This window comes from Antechinus flavipes, chromosome 3 (genome assembly GCF_016432865.1).
Source record: "Antechinus flavipes isolate AdamAnt ecotype Samford, QLD, Australia chromosome 3, AdamAnt_v2, whole genome shotgun sequence".
In the NCBI taxonomy this organism is placed as follows: Eukaryota; Metazoa; Chordata; class Mammalia; order Dasyuromorphia; family Dasyuridae; genus Antechinus; species Antechinus flavipes.
In genome coordinates this window covers 54,331,525-54,356,388 of record NC_067400.1, presented here as the reverse complement: position 1 = coordinate 54,356,388, position 24,864 = coordinate 54,331,525, and the positions used below count along the sequence as shown (strand labels likewise).

Below are 24,864 nucleotides of genomic sequence, written 5' to 3'. Positions count from 1 at the left end.
AATGGTATGATGGATCAGTTTCACAATTCATTTCCTAAATTTTCTTTACCAGGGATTTTATCCCATTTTTTTTTTTCAGGGATATATGGAAGCTTGAAAATGGAGACAAGAGAAAAAAAAATCATCCTTTTAGGGAAGAAAATGGAATTTGTAAGAGTGAATGTAAAATAAATATGGTTTACAGAATAACATGAATATAATGTGAAGAGTAAACACTTGTAAAAGTGTACATTTGAAATGCCTACATTTTAGACTCAGTCTTTAGTGAAAGTAACATTTTCCTAGTTTAGGAGATAGCTTTTGAAAGTCTTGAGAGAAGATAGTTTTACATTGGGAGAGAACCCTAGTAATCATTGAAAAGGATATTGCCATTCTGCTCTTTATTTCAAGGTAGATGATTTCGCATATGAGTTTGGGACTTTCTTTTAAGAAACATCTCTGAAAAAAAGTAATGGTTTACCATGAAGAATTCTAGGATTTTGTTTTGAACATTCTTTGAATACATTTATATAACAAATTATTTGGGACTAACTAAAATAAGCAATTTAATGAAGCTGAAAAGTCACATAAGGAAGTAAACAAAACGTGTTTCCCATAGAAAATGAAATAAACAGCAGTGTCATGTGTCCTGAGCAGTAGCCCCCCAGGATAGTATTTAAGGGCTGCCCTGTAGCAAAAGAGCATCAAACTTCACTCACCTCTCCTGATTCCTCTCTCTCCTCATCTCATCTGAACCCTTTTGACTGACACTATGGGTTGCTGTGGCTGTAGAGGAAGTTGTACCACCTGCAATAGCTGCGGTGGCTGCGGCTGTGGCGGCTGTGGTGGCTGCGGCTGTGGCGGCTGTGGCTGTGGAGGCTGCGGCGGCTGTGGCAATTGCTGTACCACCTGTACCTGCCGCCGTGTAGGCTGTTGCTCTGGCTGCTGCCCCTGCTGCTGTGGCTGCTGTGGGGGCTGCTGCAGCCCTACAGTGGTCTGCTGCCGCCGCACCTGCTGCTGTGGTGGCTGTGGTGGCTGTGGCTGTGGCTGTGGCTGTGGTAAGGGATGTGGCTGTTGCAAGGGCTGCTGCCAACAGAAATGTTGCTGCCAGCAGTGCTGCTGTAAGAAGCAATGCTGCTGCTAGGTGGGAGTGAGCAGAGACTGGCTTCCCAGAAGGAACTTCTGGAGATTTATGTATAGCATAAAGGTAAGATTTTCTCCTTTTGCATACAATCTGCTCCTCTATGACATGCATGCAATCAGTAATTATATATTTAGACCTTTAAACTGTTGTGTATCATGGCAGATTTTGTGGCTTTGTTCCATGTGTAAAAGGATAGTATTAATCTTTTGATTTTTAAGTGCCATAAGAGAAGTTTTATATATTTATACATGTGTCTTTATATATATATATATATATATTTGAGTTGAACAAAATGGTATGATTTCTAACATTTTTTTCTTTTGAAATGTATAATCCTTTATAACTCTTACACTGGTATTTCCGTTCTTTTTGTATGTACCTTATACTTTTTATAAATTTTCCCCTACTGCTAACATGCACTAATAGATACAAGACCACCTTTTTATAAATAAACTCAATAAACTAAACTAAACTTACATTAAAAGTTGTGTGCTTTTCTTTCAAAATGTCTACCATCTTTACCAAAAAAAAACCCCCAAAACCAAACCCTAAAACATTAGATCAATGCTTTGATTAAGAACACCAACCACAGGGGGTAAAAAAGGATTGCGTAGAGTTGATGTGAGGGCCACCATTTTTTCTGCTATAGTTGTCCAGTTAACATCAATAAGAGAGCCACTCCCAGTCTCCTTGGTGAATTGTACCCAACACCACATAGTAAAAGCAGGCATTTTGGATTTATTTTCACCATGGTATCCAGGTATCCATAAAAATGACAATTCATTAGTGGAACTCTAATTTCTATTCATATTGTGTAGTCCTAGGAGAATGTAAACTTGAGGACAGAAACTTGTCATTTCTCCTCATCACATACTCTAGAAAGTTACATAAAATGAGTTGGCAATTGTGAATATAACAAAAGTACAATATAAGACTAGAGATTGAAGAAAACAAAGGGGTTAATTTATTCAACTCAATCATATTAAAGAAACAAGTGTAACCCACAACTCAAAATCTATTCGCATGGGGCCATCATCCTTGGTAGAGATTTATTACTCAGTTCTACAGGCTTAAAGTTGGCAAGAATTTGAGAGAAGAAAGATCTTAGTTATCTGAGTTTCAGTTTTGAGGAAAAATATATAGGATTCCAGATTCTCTTCAGGTTCCTGAAGGGAGAGAAAGACTGTAGCCATCATGTAGAGGACTCAGCACTTCAATCATGTCCCTACTTCTAGATATTAAAGACTTTGGGACATTTTCCTTTGAGTGACTTCTAGTATTTTCTCTTAATTTTGGTCGAGTAGAAATAATTTATTTCCAGTGTGAATGCTTATTCATTCTCTACATTGTCTGGTACATATTCTCATCTGTATATCTTTTGCTATTTCTATTTGCTTGGATGTGTTTTATTTGCTATTTGCTACACATATTCTTTATGAACCTCCATTTAGTGGGGAGTCAACACTTGAATATTTAGCTTGGATCATTCCTTTCCTATTAAGGGACGGTAATTAAGGATCTCAGCTTGAACTTAGGTTATTTTTCCTAGTCTAACAATCAGGGGCACATAGATATGATTTTAGAATAATACTCTCTCTCAAACTCTCTGAAGAGAGCAGAGTGGCCAACCTCTCAGTTCTTCCTGGAAGGAATCAAAATGTGCCTTGAAGAAAGACTAGAGAAGGATAATCTAAAGTTTTATACCACCATTTAAGCCCTGTGGCCATTAGCCAAATGGCCAACAATGTCCCCCTCCCTAAACCCTGTCCTTGCCCATATGAATTACATCACAGTCTCTGCCCTCAAATTTACAAGCTACTGGTATAGGACCTGCTGGAGTCAGCTCAAATTGGTCTCTGGGCAGTTGTCAAGTTTTCAGTGTGACTGATACATTTTTGGTGGAATTGTGAATGGATCCAACCATTCTGGAGAGTAATTTGGATCTATGCTCAAAAAGTTATGTAACAGTGCATACCCTTTGATCTAGCAATGTTTCTACTGGGCTTATGTCCCATAGAGATCTTAAAGGGAAAGGGATCCACATGTGCAAAAATGTTTGTGGCAGCCCTGTTTGTAGTGGCTAGAAACTGGAAAATGAGTGGATGCCCATCAATTGGAGAATGGCTGAATAAATTGTGGTATATGAATATTATTGTTCGGTAAAAAATGACTAGCAGGATAAATACAGAGAGATCTGGAGAAACTTACATGAACTGATGCTGAGTGAAATGAGCAGAACCAGGAGATCATTATACACTTCAACAACAATACTAACCATTCTCCAATTGATAAACGGTCAAAGGATATGAACAGACAATTCTCAGACAAAGAAATTGAAACTTTTTATAGACATATGAAAATATACTCCAAATCATTATTAATCAGAGAAATGCAAATTAAGACAACTCTGAGATACCACTACACATCTGTCAGATTGGCTAGAGTGACAGGGAAAGATAATGTGTAATGTTGGAGGGGATGTGGGAAAACAGGGACACTGATACATTGTTGGTGGAATTGTGAACACATCCAGCCATTCTGGAGAACAATTTGGAACTACTCAAAAAGTTATCAAACTGTGCATACCCTTTGATCCAGCAGTGTTTCTAGTGGGCTTATATCCCAAAGAGATACTAAAGAAGGGAAAGGGACCTGTATGTGCCAAAATGTTTGTGGCAGCCCTGTTTGTAGTGGCTAGAAGCTGGAAAATGAATGGATGCCCATCAATTGGAGAATGGTTGAGTAAATTGTGGTATATGAACGTTATGGAATAGTATTGTTCTGTAAGGAATGACCAGCAGGATGAATACAGAGAGGACTGGAGAGACTTACATGAACTGATACTAAGTGAACTGAGCAGAACCAGGAGATCATTATATACCTCAACAATGATACTGTTTGAGGATGTATTCTGATGGAAAAAGAAAGAACACTGGGAGATAAATATAAACTGCTTGCATTTGTGTTTTTCTTCCCGGATTATTTATACCTTCTGAATTCTCCCTGTGCAACAAGAAAACTGTTCGGTTCTGCACACGTGTATTGTATCCAGGATATACTGTAACCTATTCAATATGTAAAGGATTGCTTGCCATCTGGAGGAGGGGGTGGAAGGAGGGAGGGGAAAAATCGGAACAGAAGTGAATGCAAGGGATAATATTGTAAAAAATTACCCTGGCATGAGTTCTATCAATAAAAAGTTATCTAAAAAAAAAAAATACTATATGAGGATCAATTCTGACAGACCTGGCTATGTTCAGTAATGAGAGGATCCAATTCAGTACCAATTAATCAGTGAGGAACAGCACCAGCTACATCCAGCGAAAGAACTATGGGAACTATGTTATGTGGACCACAACATAGCATTTCCACTCCTTCTGTTATTGTCCGCTTGCATTTTTGTTTTCCTTTTCAGGTTATTTTTACCTTATTTCTAAATCCGATTTTTTCTTGTGCAGCAAGATAACTGTATAAATATGTATACATGTATTGTATTTAACAGATACTTTAACATATTTAACATGTATGGGACTACCTGCCATCTAGGGGAGGAGATGGGGGCAAGGAGGGGAAAAGTTGAAACAGAAGGTTTTGCAAGGATCAATGCTGATAAATTACCCATGCATATATCTTGTAAATAAAAAGCTGTAATAAAAAAAAAAATTTCAGTGTGATTATTTACTCTTTGGAAATTTGGCTTATTATTTTGTTGATTGTCTGGACCTCAGAAAGTGAAGAAAAAGCTAAAGATATAGAGTAAATCTGCTAGTGTATCATACTTATATTTCCATGTCTTCTTCCAGAAAGCTATTGTTAAATATTTACTAATACATCCTTGACATACAAAGTAGAATGTGATAGGTTCAAAACAAAAAACAAACAAACAAACAAAAAACCAAAATGCTCTGGAAATATCTGATGAAACACTTTTAGCTGACATGGGTGTGGGAGTACAGTGAATGGAGGAAAGAAGTAGGGAAAAGCTCAATGAAGAAAACAGTACCCGTACTAGGTTTTGAAGGAGAAAGATTTAAGGAAAGAAAGCATTCCAAAAGTATGAAATGACTTATGCCTACACACAGAAACAGGAGAGGGTTCGATTAAGAAATTGCTAGCTTTCACTATAAGAAATTGCTTTTTTCTGTACTATGTCTTAACCCTTTCCATAATCGTTGATTTAATTTACCCAAATGACAAAATATCACAGTATTCTCAGGAGGCAATAGCCTTTCTGAAAAAGTGAAATCAGCCTATTAGTTTAAAAGCATCTGAATTAAATATATATTTTTTTACCTTTCCTCCCGTTTGCAGTAACCAGCCTCTTTTTCATAGAATTATATTCTGAAAGGGGCTTTGAGAGATCACGTAATGAAAGAGAAATATGGGATCTTGAGGTAGAGAGGTCTTTTAAGGCTGCTTGGTCTCAGTTCTCAACAACACAGTCATCTGCTCTATAGCATCACTGATAGGTGGTTACTCTGCTGATCAAAGAATTGTGCTAATGGGAAGCTTCTTCCTTCCTGAAACATCCCATTTCATACTAAAACAGCCCAGGTTCCCTTTCCCCGCTAAGTCCAGCAACCAGAGTGTCTATGGAGACATAGACATTGATCCATTTTCACCAGGATCACATAAGGGCCAAGTACAACATTATGAGACTCATGTATTTTGGTATTATGTGATAAACTACTGTGAATAGTTATACTCCCCCCCTCCAATTTGGAGGGGGATTTGAGGAGACATCTCAGAATAAAGGATTTACTGGATAAAAGTGACTTTTAGTGGACAAAGTCTGTAAAGAGGTTGAAAAGGACTCCTGTTAGCTCTCTGCTTAATTAAGTTCTTAACATGCCTTATTTCATCCCTTCTGTTTATCTCCTGCAATTTGCCTCACCCCTTTCTTTCTACTTAGAAGACAGTGCTTGTCATCATAACTATTCTCCTTCTACTCCTCCTCTGCCTAGATCAGCCAATTCTTCCTTTCCCACCCTCTTGCACTCCTTTGGATTTCTCCATCCCAACATGCTTCATCATGTTCCTGAATAGCTTCCTTTCCCCTTTTCTCTTATTTTTAAGTTTTGTTGTTGTATATTATCTCCCCCATTAGACTGTAACTTATGAAGGTCTCTGCCATTGTTTATTTTTGTTCTGTTACCCTCAGGCTTGGCATAATGGTTCTATAGCAGCATGTCTGATACCTGTAATGGACCAACCCATAACAGAAAAAAGAAGAATTCCCACTATGTATCCAGCAATGGGTAATCCAACTTTTGTAAGAAGACTTCCAACTTGGGGAATCCCACTGCATCTTGAAGTAGCCCTTTTCACTTTCCTCTAAGGCCCAATGAATGTTCTCATCCCTGATATAAGTCAGGAAAACCTGACTTTGACCTGAAATTTAAAAAAAAAATTAATTAAGCAAAAATATTTTTAATTAAAAATTTTACTTCTGCCTCCTACCCACCACATTGCACTAGACAAGGCCACAATTTAATGCAGCCTTATAATGTATATAAAATCATACTAGCTGTACTTCTTTTCCTTTTTTTTTTTTTTAAATCAGTTCTTTCTCTGGAGGTAGATAGCTTTTGACTTTATAAATCCTTTATTAAAGAATAGTAGATTTTTGTATTTGCAAACTGCCTAATCATCATCCTGACTATTGGGTTCATTTTTGGGGTGAGCAGGAGGGATAATTCGACATTAAAGTTACCATTGGAATCTCTCTTTTCACAGTTACACGCTGTTTTAGAAATTTCCCATTTAATTTGTCATGCTGGCTTTTCAGGAATAAGCACTAATGATCAATAAAAATTACCCACAGATGATTAGACAGAACTTTTTCACAATAAAAAAAAACATTTATTTAACACCAACAGACATTTGATAATGAAGTTCATTTAATAAATAATAGTCAAAAGACCCACTGAAGAAGATTTTTGGAAATCTCCCTCTCTGGAAAGAGAGCAGAATAAAGAGATTTCAGAAATCTTTTCCAGTAGGTCCTTTCTTTTTAAAAAATGATAACAACGAGATAATAATATACTCCCTGTCAAATGAAAAAGAATGTAACTGAGGTTTATAGGTCACACTGGATGCTGAGATCAGGGCCAGAACTAGCATCCTGAGGAGTTTCTGAAATCTGTCCCAGTGCTTTAGTTTCTTGACAACATAATTTGATAGATAAGGAACAACTGTTTGGAGTGATAGTTTCTGAGCAACATTTCAGGGTTTAGTGGGGTCTCCTTTAGACACTAACATAGATGACATAGATTTTCCAGGAGAATTACAAGTAGTGCAAAGAGTGTGCTTAATTACCGGGGAGGAAGAATGAGGCAATGATGAACATTTTCATGGGAGTTGTTTGTTTTGGCAAAATTAGACATCTGTTGGGAGGAAATTCTGGCTGGTCCATTTAGAAATTTATGAAGACAGAAAGAATGCTCACATCAGCTCCTTAGGTTGTCAAAAAGCTTTAGTTGTCCTGACCCCGTAGCTTGTGAGTGCTGCATTGGGGATTGGGAGATCTCTGTTCTTCACTGAGTCCATGTAGAAAGGATGGATTAATCAGCTGAATCTCTTAGGAGCACCCAATTTGATCTGGGGCCAAATAAAGACCTGGTCCAGTGGGACTGAGACAAATGGTAGTTTAGAAAAGGCTCACCAGAATCTAGTCACTTCATATCTTTTGATTCATGGTGATCAACCAGTTTTCAAAAATTTTCAGTCAAAATAATTTTTTGCAAAAAAACAGACCGATGTGGGCAGAGCTAAAGCTGTGTTGATTCGATACATTCCTCTGGTGTTGCTTCATTTGAGTTTGGATTGGCCACAGTATCTATTTCCCTTTTTTTGCATTTGGCGAAATAGATTATATAAATGCTTCTCACTAAGAAAATTCCAGCGATGACTAAGAAGTAGCTTCCATAAATTAGGAACTGGAAAAACAAACAAGATTTAGTCAGTCGCACACATACATATTGCCAGTGCTTTACCCTGCTGAAGCATAATGATGCTTTTGGTTTGGTTAGATGGTTTGGTTAGGTCACATATGAGATTTTTTTCAAAGCACGGTTAAAATAATATATTTGGCTACTCAATAAGCAACTGTTAAATGTTTACTATAAGCCATTATGTTAAGTATAAGGGATTTAAAAAATGGCAAAAACAGAGTTCCTAACCTCAAGGAAATCAAATTTTATTAGTGAGATAGCATGTAAATTATAATGTATATAGAAGATACAGATAGCACAATTGGAAAAGAATTAGCAGCAAAAGGAACTAGAGAAAATTACCTAGAGAATTTAGGATTTAACCTAAGTCTTGAAGAAAGCCAAGGAGCCATGACATAGAATTGAGGTGGGAGGGGCTTCCAAGGATAAATAACAGTGAAAAAAGCCCAAAATTGGGAGATGGAGTTTCATGTGTGAGGAATACCAGATTTAGCTGCAGCATAGAGTATGTGGATGGTGAATAAAGGGTAATAAAAATAGAAAAGTAGAAAAGAAACAGATTGTTAAGGACTTTAAATGCCAATGAGAACCTCCATCTCCAAAGCCTATATGATTTTGTTTCTTAACTCAACCTGTTGCTCTGTGAGTACATTGACAGCTAAAAGAGCTAAGTGTAAGTTATCACTACACTGGAGGAAAAAAATATCACAGAGTAAGTTTTTTCATTGGTAGGACATTATATTACTGAATATAAAATTCCTATCTGCATTCATTGGATTTAATAGAAAGTTACAGAGGAAAAGAACCTTGGAAATTATTTATTTCAAATACCTATTTTTGGAGTTGAGGGAATTTAGCTAAAGACAAAAAGGAAAAAAAGCAGAAGTGTATTTGAACCTAGATGGCCTGATTCCAGATCCAAAGCTCACTTTCCCCCTCCTTTGAAATCCAAGCCAAATATGTAGAAAGTGAAAGTAGTTTTTTTTTCTTTTGTCCAAAACATCCTCCCTGGCCTCCCCACTCCTGCATCACTGTTTTTTAATATTAATTTCACTAACTGAAATCTTGCCCAGTTGAATGATTACCCTCAGATTATGTGGTTATAGACCACTTGAAGTAATAAAAATGAACTGTGTTGCTCCTAATACTTCCAGTTCCTAGATTTGATCTCTTACCATGTCTGGGGTAAGTGCCCAGAGAAAAATGGAGTTTTGGGCATAGGAGAACGCTTATCAGGTTGGTTTTTTGATTAAGGGGAAAAATAAATTCCCCACTGAAGATACTTACTTATAGTATATAATATATACTTATGTGAATATTTGAATGTGTAAATTAACAAGTTTGCTATTCAATACCTTGTCAGTATAGGGAATTCTAGTAATTTCCTTAAACCTAGGAGTGAGCTAGAACCAATTTAAAGCAGCTCAGGAGAGTCAGTGGTTAAATTTCCAGTGAGAACATTAATATCTTGGAGATCCACAACTGCTACAAATAATGGCATGATTTATTGTTTTGTAGATTGTTTAAACTTAATGATGGAAAAAATGTTAATAGTGCAGATTAAACTTAAAAGGCTGTGCATTTTTTCCCCCAGAGAACTCACTGTTAAACATTTACCAGCACATCACTTTTTAAATCCCATTAAAAAAAAATCAATGTTTGTGATTAATAGTTTAGGACAAGATTTCAGTGACTTCAAGGTCACTTGGTTCAATACAATTCCTAATTTTGTATTTGAGGAAACAGGACCAGTCAAGTAAAGGTATTAGCTAAAATCATATAAAGAATAAAAAGAGCTGGTTTCCATTAAAAAAAAAAAAGAAAAGAAAAATGTGTGATGGAGTATCCAATCCATGATTGAATTACACATTATTTATTTAAAAAAGAAAAGCATTCTGTTATTCCATGCATCGAGTACATTATATCTTTCTATAGATAGCATCTCTTAGGAATTATTTTCTCATTTTCATGCATTTTGCTTTTATCTGGTTTAACATAAAAACAAAAATATCCATCATTGGATGACTAATCTAATAGACTCTGCAACTCAAGGCTCATTTGGCTTCGTTACTAAAGACTGAGTGAAAAGGTTTGATGCCAAGTGGGACTAGGGATGTCACAGAGAGCACCCGTCTACATTACCCTCAGAGGACCATCCAAATTGGGAGCAGCTGTTGTTCTCATGTCAAAGAAACACTTTGCCACAATTTATCATTTTTTTTTTGTCACCTCATTTTTGTTTTCATTTTTTAATTTGGAATTCTCACTTTATTTTGAGAGAAAAGCTAAAAGCAGAGTACTGAGAGTGAAATCTGAGCTGGGGGTATTGGTAAGACTGATAGGATAACAGAGAATAAGATGCCTGCCAAATGCCAGTGGATCTCCCATTCAGTCCATAAACATTGCTAGGCACTAAGTATTGGAATTAGAATAAAAAAGCAAAAGCAAAAGCAGTCCCTGCCTCCAAGGAACTTGCATTCAAATGGCAGAGACAAATACATAAATGGCTGTATTAAAGAAACATACTAGATAAATGAAAAATAACTCTAAAGAAGAAGGCACAAGCAAATAAGAGAACCAGGAAAGATCTTTTGCTGAAGGTAGCATTTGAGTTGAGTCTTGAAGAGATATAGGAATAATATGAGGCAGAAATGGGGAAAATATTCCAGATAGAGGATGAGGCAGGGGAGGAGATGGAGCATTCTGTGTGAGGAACATATGGTTACTTTATGGAATGGATGAAATAGAATAAGGCTGGAAAAATATGCAAAGGACTAGGTTGTGCCAAATTATATTTGATTCTGAAAGTAATGGAAACCAAGTAGAAGAGTACTGCATTAGTCAAGTGAAAGGTGATGAAGTTCTGAACTGGACATGAGAGCAGAAAGAAAGGAAAATATCTAAGACATTTTGTGGAAAAAGGGGGAAAAAAAAAAACAAGATTAAGCAAATATTCATCACCATCCCTGATAGGACGAGTAAAAATGACAAGTCAAGGATGATATCAGTTTTGCAAACTGGAGTGACTAGAAGGACATTAATAGGAAGGTTGGAAGAGGGGACTTTGGGAGAAAAGATAATGACTTCTGTTTTGGATGTGTTGAATATGAAATATCTATTGGACATACAAAAAGCAATAATATAATATCAATACTAAACATATGTGCACCAAATGGCATAGACTACAAATTCTTAAAGGAAAAGTACATGAGCTACAGGAGAAAATAACAAAACTATATCATGAGGAGTCTCAACTTTTTCCTCTCAGAGATATTTACTAGATAAATTTAACCAAAAAATAAACAAGAAAGAACTTAAGGAGATGAATGACTTCCTGAATTGAATGTTAATAGAAAGGAACATAACTTTTTATTAGCTATACATAGCACCTTCACAAAAATCGACCAGATATTTGGTAAAAAAAAAAAAAAAAAAAAAAGCAGAAATATTAAATTCATATCACAATATAGTAAAAATCACATTCAATAAAGAGTCATGCAAACAAAGATAAAAAAAATATAAGTATAAGGTTTTCTAAAAGCTTCTTTTGGAAGACCTTGTATATACATAAACTAAAATTCATTCATTGAAGCCTAAGTAAAACCTTTTCCTTTTGTTCTGCCTTCAGTGAAGATACAATTCCTGTAAGGATCTAATGAGTTCAAGATCTCCACTAAATTACTTCTTGCTTTTCTCTCTTTAAAATACACACACACACACATGAAAATTCTTGTTTTATTCCATAAATTAAAAATAAAATAAGTTAAAAAAAATTTAATAGGATAAGGACTTTATACTCCCCATCTTTCTATGATGATCTTGATTTCTAAAGCTATAAATGTATGCTTTTTAAGGGATTCTTATGAAATGTAAGAGTTGTAACTAGTCATTTTTATTTGCTTTTTTTCCTGAGGCAGTTGGGGTTAAGTGATTTGCCCAGGGTCACACAGATATGAAGTATTAAGTGTCTGAAGTCCTCCTGACTTCAGGGCTGATGCTCTACGCACCACACTAGCTAGCTGCCCCCTTTTTATTCCCTTTTAATAACTGAAGATAAAATAGGTGTGGCTATAGTAGGGGAAAATTACCCTGAGAAAGCCTGGAAGTTTGCATTTTTTCTGACTTTGCTATATGGCTGTGATGAGAGAATGAGACCAGAGCTTGAAGATGGAGCCATCACAGGGAGGAAGCTTTCTCTGAGACTTTGCAGTGGGTACCCTCTGGATTTCATGTGGTGGGGCAAAGACCCTATTGTTCCATTTAGTTTATCATTAAGAGTAGTTAGCATTTTAAAAGTTCTCTAAGGTCTGCAAAAGGGCTTTAATATTTTAATTCACTTGACTCTCCCCACAGCTAGGAGGCAGGATTCCATCTCCAGCATTCCCAATCCCAAGTCCAACACTCTATCTGCCATTGGTACCCAGGAGAACTTGTTCAAGGAAACTTACCTGAATGCTGATGGATAGATTCAGACCTCTGGAATCAACTATAATTAATGTCATTATAGTCTGAATTACCAAGGCCAAGAAGGTATTGACTCCAAAAACTAAAGCATAGCGCTCCATGTTGAGGTTCATTGCAATCTGAAATCTAACATAATATAAATGGTCAATAAATGTCACTACTATCAAAATACCATTGTCCATATATTATTAAAATACAAAAAGGGTAAGAGCCAAAAATGGACCCAGATTTCATTGTTGATCTTATACATATGGCCTTTGGGGGAGATAAATCATTAGCCTAATGGGGAGGTCTATCTTAATTTTAGTCATCTTTTTCCAGAAACAATGAAAAGTAAGGTGAAGGAAAAATTAAGAGTGGGAGTAGAAAAGAGGGGGGAAATTGGATGAGCTGTTAAAGCCTTAATCCTTATCTTTGGTCCAATATGGTGGCACATGCCTGAAATCCTAGCTCCTGGGGAAGCCGATTCTAGTAGATCTCCTGAGCTTGGAAGTTCTGAACTATAGTAGTGCTAAAGCTATTTACTCTTCTGTGATCAAGAGAGAACCCTTGGGAATGGGGGTCTATTAAATTGCATAAAGAAGGACAAACTAACCCAAGTCAGAAGCAGGGCACGTCAAAGTTCCCATTGTGTTCAGTAATGAATTTGGGCTATGAGTAGCCACTGTGCTTCAAGCCTGGGCAAGAAAGGGAGAACCAGCCTCCCCCCAAAAAATAAATAAATAAAAATATTCAAAACTAAGAACTAGTAACACAGGACATATTGTGGTTCAAAATCCCTCTAGGACACAAGTCATTTAATTTCTCTTTACTTTACAACTTATTTACTAAGTTATAGATTATATATTGTTCAGAGGAGTCTTCCTGAAAACAAAGATCATTCATATATTCAAAATCTCTTTTGAAAATTTTTCCTATTCTTTTGTTACTTACCTAGTGAGAAATAGCTCTTGGTGTTGAATATCCATCTTAATTCCCCATGTATTTGGATATCAGTCTTTTATTGATAATAATACAAGCATTTTTCCCATTCTAATATTTATTCTATTTATATTTAAGTCCAACAATGTTAGTAGATTGTAAGCTCCTTGGGGAAAAAAATGTCATATTTTCTTTGCTTTTTACTCAGATAAATAAAGGAGCTATATTAATGTTTGTTGACTGAAGTAACTGTAATCTCAAATTAACAAAAACAGCAAAAAAATCAAACCATACAGGAAGTATACAATTGAACCAGAGTACATAATCCCAATGAAAAATCACAGAATTCAGAACACAAAAATGAAGTCTCACTCACAGATGTCCTATCAAACAAGGAGAAACTATGATTTGTTATCATGAATAGCTTTAAGGGTGGAAGCACCTTCAATGATGTAGATTGTAGCTAGGTAGGGAATTGTAGTGATTTGTTCAATCATGCATTAAGTGCCAGAGCTAAGATCTGAACTCAAATCTTTTGAATTCCACATCCGGTATTCTATCTATTCTATCAGATATGTTCACTCTACTTACATTTTCTAGTTTTTTTAATACTTGATTAACAATTATTAGAATGGCTTTTTAGAGATTGGGGTTCAAACAAACAAGTTACTCTCTTGGCTTGCATATTGTCCCTTGTGGATTTTGGTTCATATTGTACAAATGTTTAGACATTTAAACTTTGTCAGATTTAGACAAGATCTATAAAGGTAGAGGTTTATGAATACTTAATCAGTAGACAGGCACTGAAGTGACCAGCTTTTTTTTTTTTCTCTTTCTTTTTAAATAAATGAAATCCCTTACTATCATACTGTTCCTTGGAGGATTGTTAATTTGGCTCCCTCCTATGTGTGTGTGTGGGGGGGGGGTGTTAGGAATATAATGGGAAAGAATGCCATAACCTTGACCAGAACTTTTGTACTAACATACAGGCTCTGTGCAGTAGTTAACTCTAAATATGGAACAAACACTTGGATAATTTTCAATGCTCTAAGTTGCATGGGTAAGGAAACCTTGAATTTACAAACTAAAGTCATGTTTGAATTTTTGTATAAGATTGATTATTGGAAAATCACTGATAAAAGTCAGACATCCGAAATAGATGGGCATGTTTCTTGAATTTATAAGATCAAGATGTTTTTGTTGTTCATTCATTTTCAACTCCTTATGACCCTATTTGGGATTTTCTTGGCAAGGAAACTGTAATCATTTGTCATTTCCTTCTCTAACTCATTTTTACAGATGAGTAACTGAGGTAAATAGGAATTAAGTGACTTGGCTAGGATCACACATTTGGATTTGGCAAGTGACTAAGACTAGATTTGAACTCAGGCTTGAGTTCAGGCTCTATCCATTGTGCTACCAACATGCCCCATGAGACCAAGAGCAATTCCTCAATCAATAATCATCAACACTATGAGAAATGTGAAAGCAACCCTTTCAGTTTCATTTCATGTCTACCCAGTTGGCTGACATGTTTATCTCCTATTGGTCAAGCAATGAATCAGTTCAACCATTTTGGAAACCATATGGAAACTAGATGACCTTTGAGAATGCGTGTGATTCTAATTTGTGATCTTATAATAATAGTTTACCTCCTATATAATGTTTGGGGAATGAGCTCATATTTTATATCGGGGCTCAAACTTTTTCCACTTGCGATTTCTTTTTGCCTAAGAAATTTTTACATGATCCCAAGTGTATAGGTATATAACACAGGTATACAAATCAAACATTTACTGATGATAATAATTCTGTGACCCCCACATTCAGTTACAAGACCCAAAATGGGGTGGTGACCACAATTTAAGAAACTGGGCTCTAAATGGATGTTTTTCATAGAATTTAGACTGCCAGAAAAGTCCACAGCACTAAAGCTTTAGTTAAGAAGCACCTGAATTATTTAGATTCCTACCATATAGCCATGGTAAGCATTTAATAAATTTCCATTCATAATTTCATTCAAAGAACTGAATAATGCCAGAAGCAAGCACGGATATACTCTCTTTCTTTTATTCTTCAGTTGGGTTCCGTGATTATTGGATTAGAGGCTGAGGAAACCTCAAGTTTCAGAGATAAAGCTTATGAAAGATTTTACAGAAATGGGAGTCTGATTCTGTCTTTTCTGCAGAAGCTTAAATGAGGGTTCCATCATCCACATAGCTTTGGAATAGACCTTGCAGTTCTGGAGAAAGTGAACAAGGGCTGATGTTACTTTATTTCCCAGAGAAGATCATGGGAAGGTAATTGGATTATAGGTTCTGAGCTAGAAGGGTGTATCCAACTCCCTCCAACATTACCAAATCAATGAGTTGTAGAGCCAGGATGCTATTCATTCTCAGTTTATTATTTTATCTCGAATCAGTTACCAAATAGGAAGTTGTGAGCAATGAATGCTTCATCCCTTCAGGTGTTTTTTCCTCACATTATGGAGTATTCATCTTCTGTAACTCTTTTAATGATTTCCTGATAGCATATTTTGACTTTCTTTATGATTCAGGATGGGCCTTCAAAAACATCTGTGGGATTTTGATCTTTCCATAATCTCTGTATCTAGGTCTCTACAGGGTATCTTTATTTCACTTTCCTGGGAACATTTCTAAAACTGGTTTCACAGAGAGGTATTTATGCTAGGATTGCCCAACAAGAGATCAAGATGGAAAGAAACCTTAGCAGTGAGCCCACAATGGAATCACATCCTCTTATAATAATTTGCAAGACAAAACAAAATCAAATCAAAACCTGATAACATCCTTACCAAACCTATTGTTTAGCACGAATGACCTTTTCCTAGTTTCATCAACCTCAGCAAAATTTAGAAAAAATAGGAAGTAAATTGTTACCTTGTTTTTGACAAGAAAACAAAGAAGCATTCAAAACTCAGTGGCTAAAATGGTGCAGCTATCCGAAGATGAGAAGGGTGGTTTTTAAAATTACAAACAATTTTGAGAGGAATACACAGTAATACTTACACTGTGATGGTTATGAGAAGCATGTAACTTGATTTGAAAATCAAAAAGGCAGCATAACACACCCAGATGTTGCTGGTGAAATGCATGAGGAATAGTGATCCAGCATCTATGGCTGAAAAGATTCCTAAAGCCAACTCTCCCAAAAGATTCCAGTTGATTTTCACATATCCCACCCCAAAAGCTGCCACTGCACCTGCAAAAAAAAAAAAAAAAAAAAAGATTATTTGTGGAACATCTATTTGAAAAAAAAAAATCAGAAATCATGTTTAATAATTCATGGATTATAAAATCATAATTCTACTATTGGAAGGGTCAAAGAAAGTTTGGGTAAATTCTTAATTTATAGATGAAGTCAAGGAATGTTAAGAGAGTGGCTGGTCCCAGGTCCCAGGTCATATAGGCAAAGAATAATAGGTGAAGAGGTAATATTTAAAGCCAATTAATATGATTCTGAATTCTGCACTTTCCAATGGCCTAGAATACTAACAATGAGGAGAATTAGGTAAGGCTTCCTGGAGGAGGTGACAGCTAAGCTATGCTTGTAAAGTCTAGAGAGATGCTATGAGATGAAGGTAAGGAGGGATTACATTCTAGATATGGAACGATGCCTGCTATGTCCCTTTTTATTAAAAGAAAATTTTTGTTTTGTTTGTCTCTTCTCCTCTTGGATTTTAACTTTCCCAATAAGGTACTTTGGTCAGATATGTGAGAGACCCAAAAATAGCCTTACTGGTCAAATTGACCCAAGTTCAGATAATGTTAGCAATTCTTTTATATATAAAACCAAATAAACAAAAAGAAAAAAAATCTTGGTATGACTTGGAACGCTAAAGCACGGTCAGTTTTATACTCTAGAAACCATATTAGGTGCTGGATGAGTTCTAGGGTAGGAGTGGAAAAGGGAAGACACTTGTATTCGTTTGGGATGTGGGACTTTGAGTGGGTGAATTCCATTTTGTACTGTTTGCAGTCTTTCTGATCTCATACCAAGTATAGCTCAGGATATTCTCCATTTTCCCTTTTTGTGGAACATCTACCCTATGTATTCCACAGATTGGGGAAAAATTATGATTTATTTTTCACAAATGAAATCTCATGTAACCTTGCTTACTTTTACAAGTGTTACTGTTTTCATAATCCTGGAGCAGTTTGCTTTTTTGAATTCATATCAACTATTGACACTTCTTACTGTATAATTTATCAAATGTAGCATTATAAAACAATACAATGCATATTATGAAATTAGGAATGTAGAACCAGACTGTTATAAAGGGAAAATCCCTTTGAGATTTTGGTTTGACAAATTCCTAAATATTTTTCTTGTCAAAAATGAAATGTTCCTTTTGAAGTTTTGTTCCAGGGTATATTGAGGTTGGAAAGTGATATTATTTGAGTCTAGGACTGCCACTGCTCACATGACGAAAATGAGAACAAAAAATTCAGGTCACCTACTCTCCCGGTGACATGCTTGTTCTACTTTTTATTATTCCATTCAGTCCTTTCCTTCTTCCAGGGAGAATTTATCATATTTTTTCCCTTTTTTGGAGAAAATTAAGAACTTTAATTTTTCTATATTTTCGGCAAAGACTGTGGATGTCTACAATGTGCTGGTAAATGTTTAACAAGCAGCTCTGAAAAAAATGTGACAGGACACATTTTCATACTTTAATTTGTACTACTAATATTTTCTTCATCACTTTCTTAAGTCTAGACATTGATTAAACAATAAATCAAGCCCCGATTTATAGACTGTGCTGATTTCTGAGATGCAAACATTCATGCTGAAAATTTAATAATCAGGTCTGCCAAGCTAGTTCTAGCTGGATCTAAAATGCCCTTTTGTTATACTTAAGCTTCAAAGCATTTCCTCCCTCCCCTCTCCCTAGGTTCCTTACAAGTACAACATCTCCTCTATACTTTCTCTCTCCCTTTCATTTTCAGTAACCACAGTTACTGACATCTGACACCTGACACCGTTTTCCAGGACTGTGGGTATCATTAGGGTGTTAGATAAAATTATTATTAGTCTTCTGCTCGGTCGGTGATAGATGTGTTCCAATTTTTATGCTATCTTAGGTCTGCCAATCAATCAAAAAGCATTTATTAAGTACCTAGTCATGGTGCCAAATGCTCAGGGATAAAGGCAAAAGAAGAAAGTTCCTGACCTGAATAAGCTTACATTCTACTGGAAAAACCAGCATATGCTCTTAAAAACAGAGACACCCATAAGTATACATATGCATATTGCACAGTTTGCTTTGAAAATTGAAAATAGAATTCTTTTCTATACAAAGAAATGAAAACATTTAGAAACTGGGAACCTTTAGCGACAGGTTTTTATGATTATATGAAATTCTGACCCTGTTTAAACATAGGTTAATGTCTGGGGGAAAAATGGATATATGGCTTCTGTCCAGAAACAGGTACAGAAAATCAAAAGGAAAGGAAATGGGCTCAAATGAAGCAACCAGAAAGAACAGTTTTCTACATCTAAGGCTCAAACCAGATTCTCCAAGAAGAAAGAAAATGAACTTGACAGTGGATTTCCTGAAAATTTCAATAAGGACATGGGTGTGGAACCATGTGACTTCCTAGAAAAATATCTTCAAAGTCTCCTTTGATTTTCAATTAGGAAAACAAACGTCTCTATTGTTGAGTTAACTTCCAAAGTCAGATTAGTCAACTAGTATTTATTAAGTACTTCCCATGTGCCAGGTCTGATATCTAGGGAACCAAACAAAAACAAAACAAAACCAAACCCCCAAAACCCAAACCCTGAAACAACCAATCCCTACTCTCATGTGTAGCTCACAGAAATAATGAGGGAGACAAACAATTATATTCAAACAAGATAAATACATGGACAAATTGCTGGTAATCTAGAAGGCAAAGTACTAAGAAAATTGGGAAAGATCTCTTGCAGAAGGCTGGAATTTTAGCTTGAAGCCTAAGAGAAGAGGCAAGTGAGGAGGGAGATTCTAGGCCTGGGGGATAGCCACATCTCTTTAAAAAGGGAGTGAGAAAAGAGAAAGAAGAGAGAGGGACATTGCAGATGTTTTTTCCAGTGGTTTTGCTATAAAGGGCAGAAGAGATACAAAACTATAGTCTGCTGAGATGGAGAGATCAAATGAAGAACTTTTCAGGATGGAGGAGACATGGGTATGTTTGTAGAGAGCAGTAAGTGAGCCAGAAGAGAGAAATTGAAAACAAGTGATAAGGGAAGGACAGGGGGGTTAACTTGTTGAAGGAAACAGGATGGAATGGGAATCCTTGAACAGGTAAAGATGATCACCTCGATAAGGTTAAGGCTACTCCATTATATGAAACAGGGGTGAAGGAGGAGAAAGAGCAGAAGGCACCTGAGAATGGAGATAAAGAGGGGAGAAGATGCAGTTCACAGTGGGCGATCTCAATTTTTTTTCCCATAAAAGATAAGACAAGGTTCTCAGCTCACAGAGAGGGAGGATGGGAAGCCATGAGAAGTTTGACAAGGAAGTCAAAAGTCTGGAATGGCAGCTATGGAAAGCGGATTGATGAGTTGATAAGAAAGGTGTTATAGGATTACCTAGCAGCAGTGAAGGCTCATTTAAAGATGTGTAACATAAATTTGTAATGGACTCAGAATGGTCACACGATTTTCTCCATCTTCTTTCAGAAGCTTGTGTGGAGGCACAAAGGTGACAAACTGAGGGAATGATGAGGTTTGGCTAAGTATAATTGGCAATATAAGAGTACTAGAGATTCTAGAGAGGAGGACAGTACAGAGTTGAAATAGTTCACCACAGAATCGAGACATTTAGAAGAGGAGCCTCTAAGATAGGGGACATAGCCTAGAAGAGAACTGAGGGGTCACAGTGCAGATAAAGAGCAGAGTTTTATAATAGAAGGCAGAGGTAGAGATGAAGAGCCAAACATTTATGGTCAGAGAAGGGGATTTCAGAATTCTTGAACATGGAGGTGTACAAAGAATTATGGATAGAAATGGCAACAGATTTAGGCTTGATGTAAGAAAGGGCTTTCTAGAAACAGGAGATGTCCAAAAGTAGAATATACATATGGAAATAGGCAGTTCTTCATCAGGAAAACCAGCATCAGCAATGTGGATGAGGGCAGCATTAATGGTATGACTTTTGTATGTAGATGACGTGGAGTGGAGTAGTTCATAGGAGGTGAGTAGTTTGAGAAACTGATTTGGATATTTGAGGAGGAATCAATATGTATGTTGAAGTATGAAAGCAGAAGTTGAGGAGGAGAGAAAAATTGTAAGTTGGATATAAATATAAATATATTTATGTAAATAAATATAAAGCTCATTGAGGAAGGAAGGGGACTGACCTGAGGATCTGGAATAAGCATTCCATGGGGCATAGTGGAAGAACTGAGTGGAGTTAAGATGAAACTTTGGAGTGAGAAGGATGAGGGAGGTGGGAATGGGACTCAGGTAGAAGGGGGTATGGAGTGGAGTCTTGCCGATATGCAAAGATTTCAGGATGTGATAAGTGTGACCAGCTATCGTTTAAGGATAGGTACAATAGGTGAAGGAGGCTTGAAATCAACTGAATGTTCTCATCCACTTGGATGAGAGAACAAGGTGCAGAGGATGCTTTGTGCTGTGATTGAAAGTGTTTTTTTTTTTTTGGGGGGGGGGCAGATGCATAATGATACGACTGGCTCCATGCATTATTTCCTCAAGGAACATATTCATCCAAGCAGGAAATACAAAACTCAGGGTTCTAAATACTTGTGGTCTGAGATCTTCAGAATATTATGTATAAGGAAACAGCAGGAATTTATTGGCAGACTCCCTAAAAGCTTATTTTTTTTTTTTAACATCTGAATGGCTATCAAGAGGAAAAGTTAGTCAGTTAATAACAACTGTGTGCCAGGCACTGGGTTAAACACTGAGTGTACAAAGACAAACAAAAAGATTCCTTACTCTCAGGAAGCTTTCATTTCTATGGGAGAAACAACATGTAAATAATTAGGTATATACAAGATAGCACAATTTTTGTCACACAGTAGGTGCTTAATAAATGCTTATTTATTGATTGAAGATATATACAGAATAGATGGAAGGTAATCTGAAAAGGTAAGGCATTAGCAGCTGGGGACAGGGACTGGGAAAGGTCTGCTACAGTGAGTGGAGTCTTAAAGGAAGCCAGGAGATCAAACACGGGGATGAGTAGATTTATTATGTTAGTTGGTCCTGGAGAGCAATACTAAGAATTATGGACAGAAATGGCAATAAATTTAGGCTTAATATAAGGAAGGATTTCTAGAAAATGAAGATGTCCCAAAGTAGAATACACACATGGAAGGAGACAGTTCTTCATTAGGAAAACCAGCATCGGCAATGTGGCTTCAGTATATAAAAATAAGCTAAGTGATGGGAAAATCAAGATGGGGGAATAGAAATGGGAGTGAACAGTCAGGGAGTATTTATGTAGATGCCTACAAACAAAAGCAAATTCAACCCAAAGCAAATGGTCTTGGAATCAGAAAGATCTGAATTCAAACCTAGTTTCAGATGTTTACTAGCTGTGCAATTCTGGGCAAGCCACTTAAATCTCTGCCTGCCTCAGTATCCTCCTCTAGGAAATAGGAATACTATTTGTACCTCTCAAGCAGGATTATTGCGAGGGCCAAATGAGGTAATATTTCTAAAGTACTTAGCACAGTGCCTACTACATAGTTAAGTGCTAAATATAAATGCTTACTCCTTTCTACTTTCCTACATTACTAAAGGGATTCAAGCTCAGGAAGAAATATTATTTGTTGAGGGTCTGTCTTGTTTTAGAGAAGGCGTTTCTTTACAAATATGGATTAGATCTCCAAGGTTCTTAAAATCCCTGAGATTTTCTGATTTAATTTTGGTCAGAAATGAAAGCTCTTCCAAATCCATACCCTTTTCTCTTCCTCCTCAGTTAAGTGCTAAGAAGGGCATATCTTTGGAAATATGTTGTCCAGCACATTGAGATCACAAAAGAGGAAGTGCCATATAAATCAAATCCTTAATGACTCAATAAGAATTTGGAAGCAGAGTCAATTCTTTGAGTTTTTTAGTTCCCTTAAAAGTTCATTGAAAAATTAATATATCCCTTAGGAATTATGCTCCATTCTGCATCCAAGTCTTTTAAATAGTACTCTTTGTTAAGGAGGCTTTTTTTTTTCCCTTCAAGATCTTGTTGATAAGAAAAACAGCAAACAAAACCAAAAAGTTGAAATTAGAAATCAGGAAATCTGAGTTTAATTCATGATTTTGCCACTTCGCAATACAACTATGGGAAAGCCCTGTTACTTCACTGAGCTTCAGTATTTTTATCTACAAAAGGAGGATAATTCTTAACACTATCCCCCAGAATTAAGTGGTGCACAGAAAACATTGTAAACGTTGGACCTCTATTATGAATGTTAGCTTATTTATTTTTATTCATCCATCTATCTATCTATCTGGGCCTAAACCTCTGATTTCATTGGTATAGAAAACTTCTGATAAGGATATTCTCTAGCAATACATGCTGACAATTGCTCTTATTGTTTATTTAGGTAGTTATGTGATCCAGTGGACAGGGTGCAGTCTGCCTCAATTTCTTGAACTATAATATGGGAATAATAATAGTAACAATTTCCTTCCTTCCCTCTTTTCTTCCTCCTTTCCCTCCTTTCTTTTTTCCCTCCCTCCCTCCTTCCTTCCTTCCTTCCTTCCTTCCTTCCTTCCTTCCTTCCATCTTTCCTTCCTTCCTACCTCCTTTCCTCCCTTTCTTCTTTGGTCAACTTATAAGCATCAATATCTTGAAACAGTCAATATAGTATAAATAATAGCACATTGTATATAGGAGCCATTTAATTTTTGTCTTTATGTAGCTATTTATAGCTAATGTTTATGTCATTCCCACTAGGTACTAGGCACTGTGTCAGCACTTTACAAATCCTCACAACAACTCTGAGAGGTAGCTGCTATTATTATCCCCATTTTTTACAGTTCAGGAAACGGGCAGGTTGAACATTCTAACCACTGGATTACCTAGATTCCTTTATATCTCCAATGATTGGCATTGTTATTGTTTGTTAATTGACTGTAAGTATAAAAAAAGGAAGTTTCAGCTTTGTCTACCCACCTCCAAATGTTGAAATAGCTTCTACGGCTCCATTGTAAACATCAGAGGTTTGAGATGGTGCCTTGTGGTCCCACAGAAGCTGGATATAGTTTAATACTTGGTTATAGCCGGCTGTGGAAGAAGCCCACCAAATGGACCAAATAAGAAGATGTTTGCTCAAGTAGCACTCCTTCAAGTCTTGCCAGCATTGTAGAAATACTCTCAGCACCAGGTTTCTTTGTTGATGGTTAGTTGACTGGCTTTGTTGCTGTCTTTCTGATCTGGCCAATGATTCTGAAGTGGTGCCGTTTTCTTGGCTGAATGATGTGTTTTCATTATCAGGCACCTCTAGTGCTGTGACATATTTGTCTGATGACTCTTGAGGACTTCCTTCTTCCACCTTTTTATGGAAGAACATGCTTTTCTGGGGCATTGGCAGGAAAAATGTGAAAACAAATGCCAATGACACAGAAGCTATGGTTATAACATTGAGATAAAAGTAAGATACGTGTGCCAGGGAGACCAAAAGCTGTGCCAGCACAGAAGCGGCAGTGTACGCCACTAGCGTGATACTTCTACAGTAACTTGTTACTTTCTGGTAGTGTTCCACACTGACCACACTGTAAATGTAGGAGTAATAAGCTACCTCCGTGGCTGTGACCAACCCATAGAAAAATTCCACAATTTGCATGGCTAATAATCCTTGGGCAAATAAAAGCAACAACCAGGTAATCAGATAGCTAATTCCTTGTAAGATGATGATGGGCTTATACCGAAGATAATCAGTCAGCACAAACACAGGGAATAGCAGCACCAAATAAGAGTAAGTCCAAACTGGAAACATATGATTGGAGACCTGTGGGATTCAGAAGAAATGCATAACATGACAATGAGGTAACTCAAAGGTTCTCAAGCACATGGAAGACAGTGAACTAATAATTAGCTGATATTTTTGATCTATCCACACAAAAATATAAACACAGACATAGATGTAGACATAGCTATAGACACAAAGACACAAACACATAGATATAGACACAGATATAGACAGACACAAATGCAGACTGACAAAAACATAGGCACAGATATAGACACAGATATAGGTACAGACATAGACATAGATATAGACATATACAAATACAAATACATAAATGTACACACATCTTTGTAATTTTCCAGGAAAACCCCAAAATGGCGTCACCAAGGGTTAGTTACAAGTGAAATGACTGACCAACAAATATTTTTAATGCATAAACTAAATGCCAGCAACATATTAA

The 24,864-nt window shown here is 36.4% G+C and overlaps 2 protein-coding genes across 3 annotated transcripts in view; one reads left to right on the top strand and one right to left on the bottom strand.

Moving 5' to 3' along the window:
• The first annotated feature begins 19 nt into the window (after window positions 1–19).
• On the top strand, window positions 20–1,607 carry LOC127553032 (small cysteine and glycine repeat-containing protein 5-like). Its single transcript, XM_051983434.1, has one exon. It carries the CDS (start codon window positions 752–754, stop codon window positions 1,121–1,123), a length of 372 nt encoding a protein of 123 aa, XP_051839394.1. The 5' UTR covers window positions 20–751; the 3' UTR covers window positions 1,124–1,607.
• A 457-nt stretch (window positions 1,608–2,064) lies between these two features.
• SLC19A3 (solute carrier family 19 member 3) overlaps window positions 2,065–24,864 on the bottom strand; it is a 44,896-nt gene continuing 22,096 nt past the window's right edge. The window contains exons 3-7 of one of the 2 annotated variants that reach the window (XR_007951646.1): window positions 23,609–24,443; window positions 16,491–16,683; window positions 12,525–12,666; window positions 7,442–8,061; window positions 2,065–6,514 (exon numbers count right to left, since the gene is read on the bottom strand). Coding sequence is in view for 1 of the 2 variants with exons in the window: in XM_051983394.1 (XP_051839354.1) it covers window positions 7,894–8,061; window positions 12,525–12,666; window positions 16,491–16,683; window positions 23,609–24,443 (1,338 nt within the window). In the remaining variant the exon portion in view is untranslated. The other variant, XM_051983394.1, reaches the window with a different exon arrangement.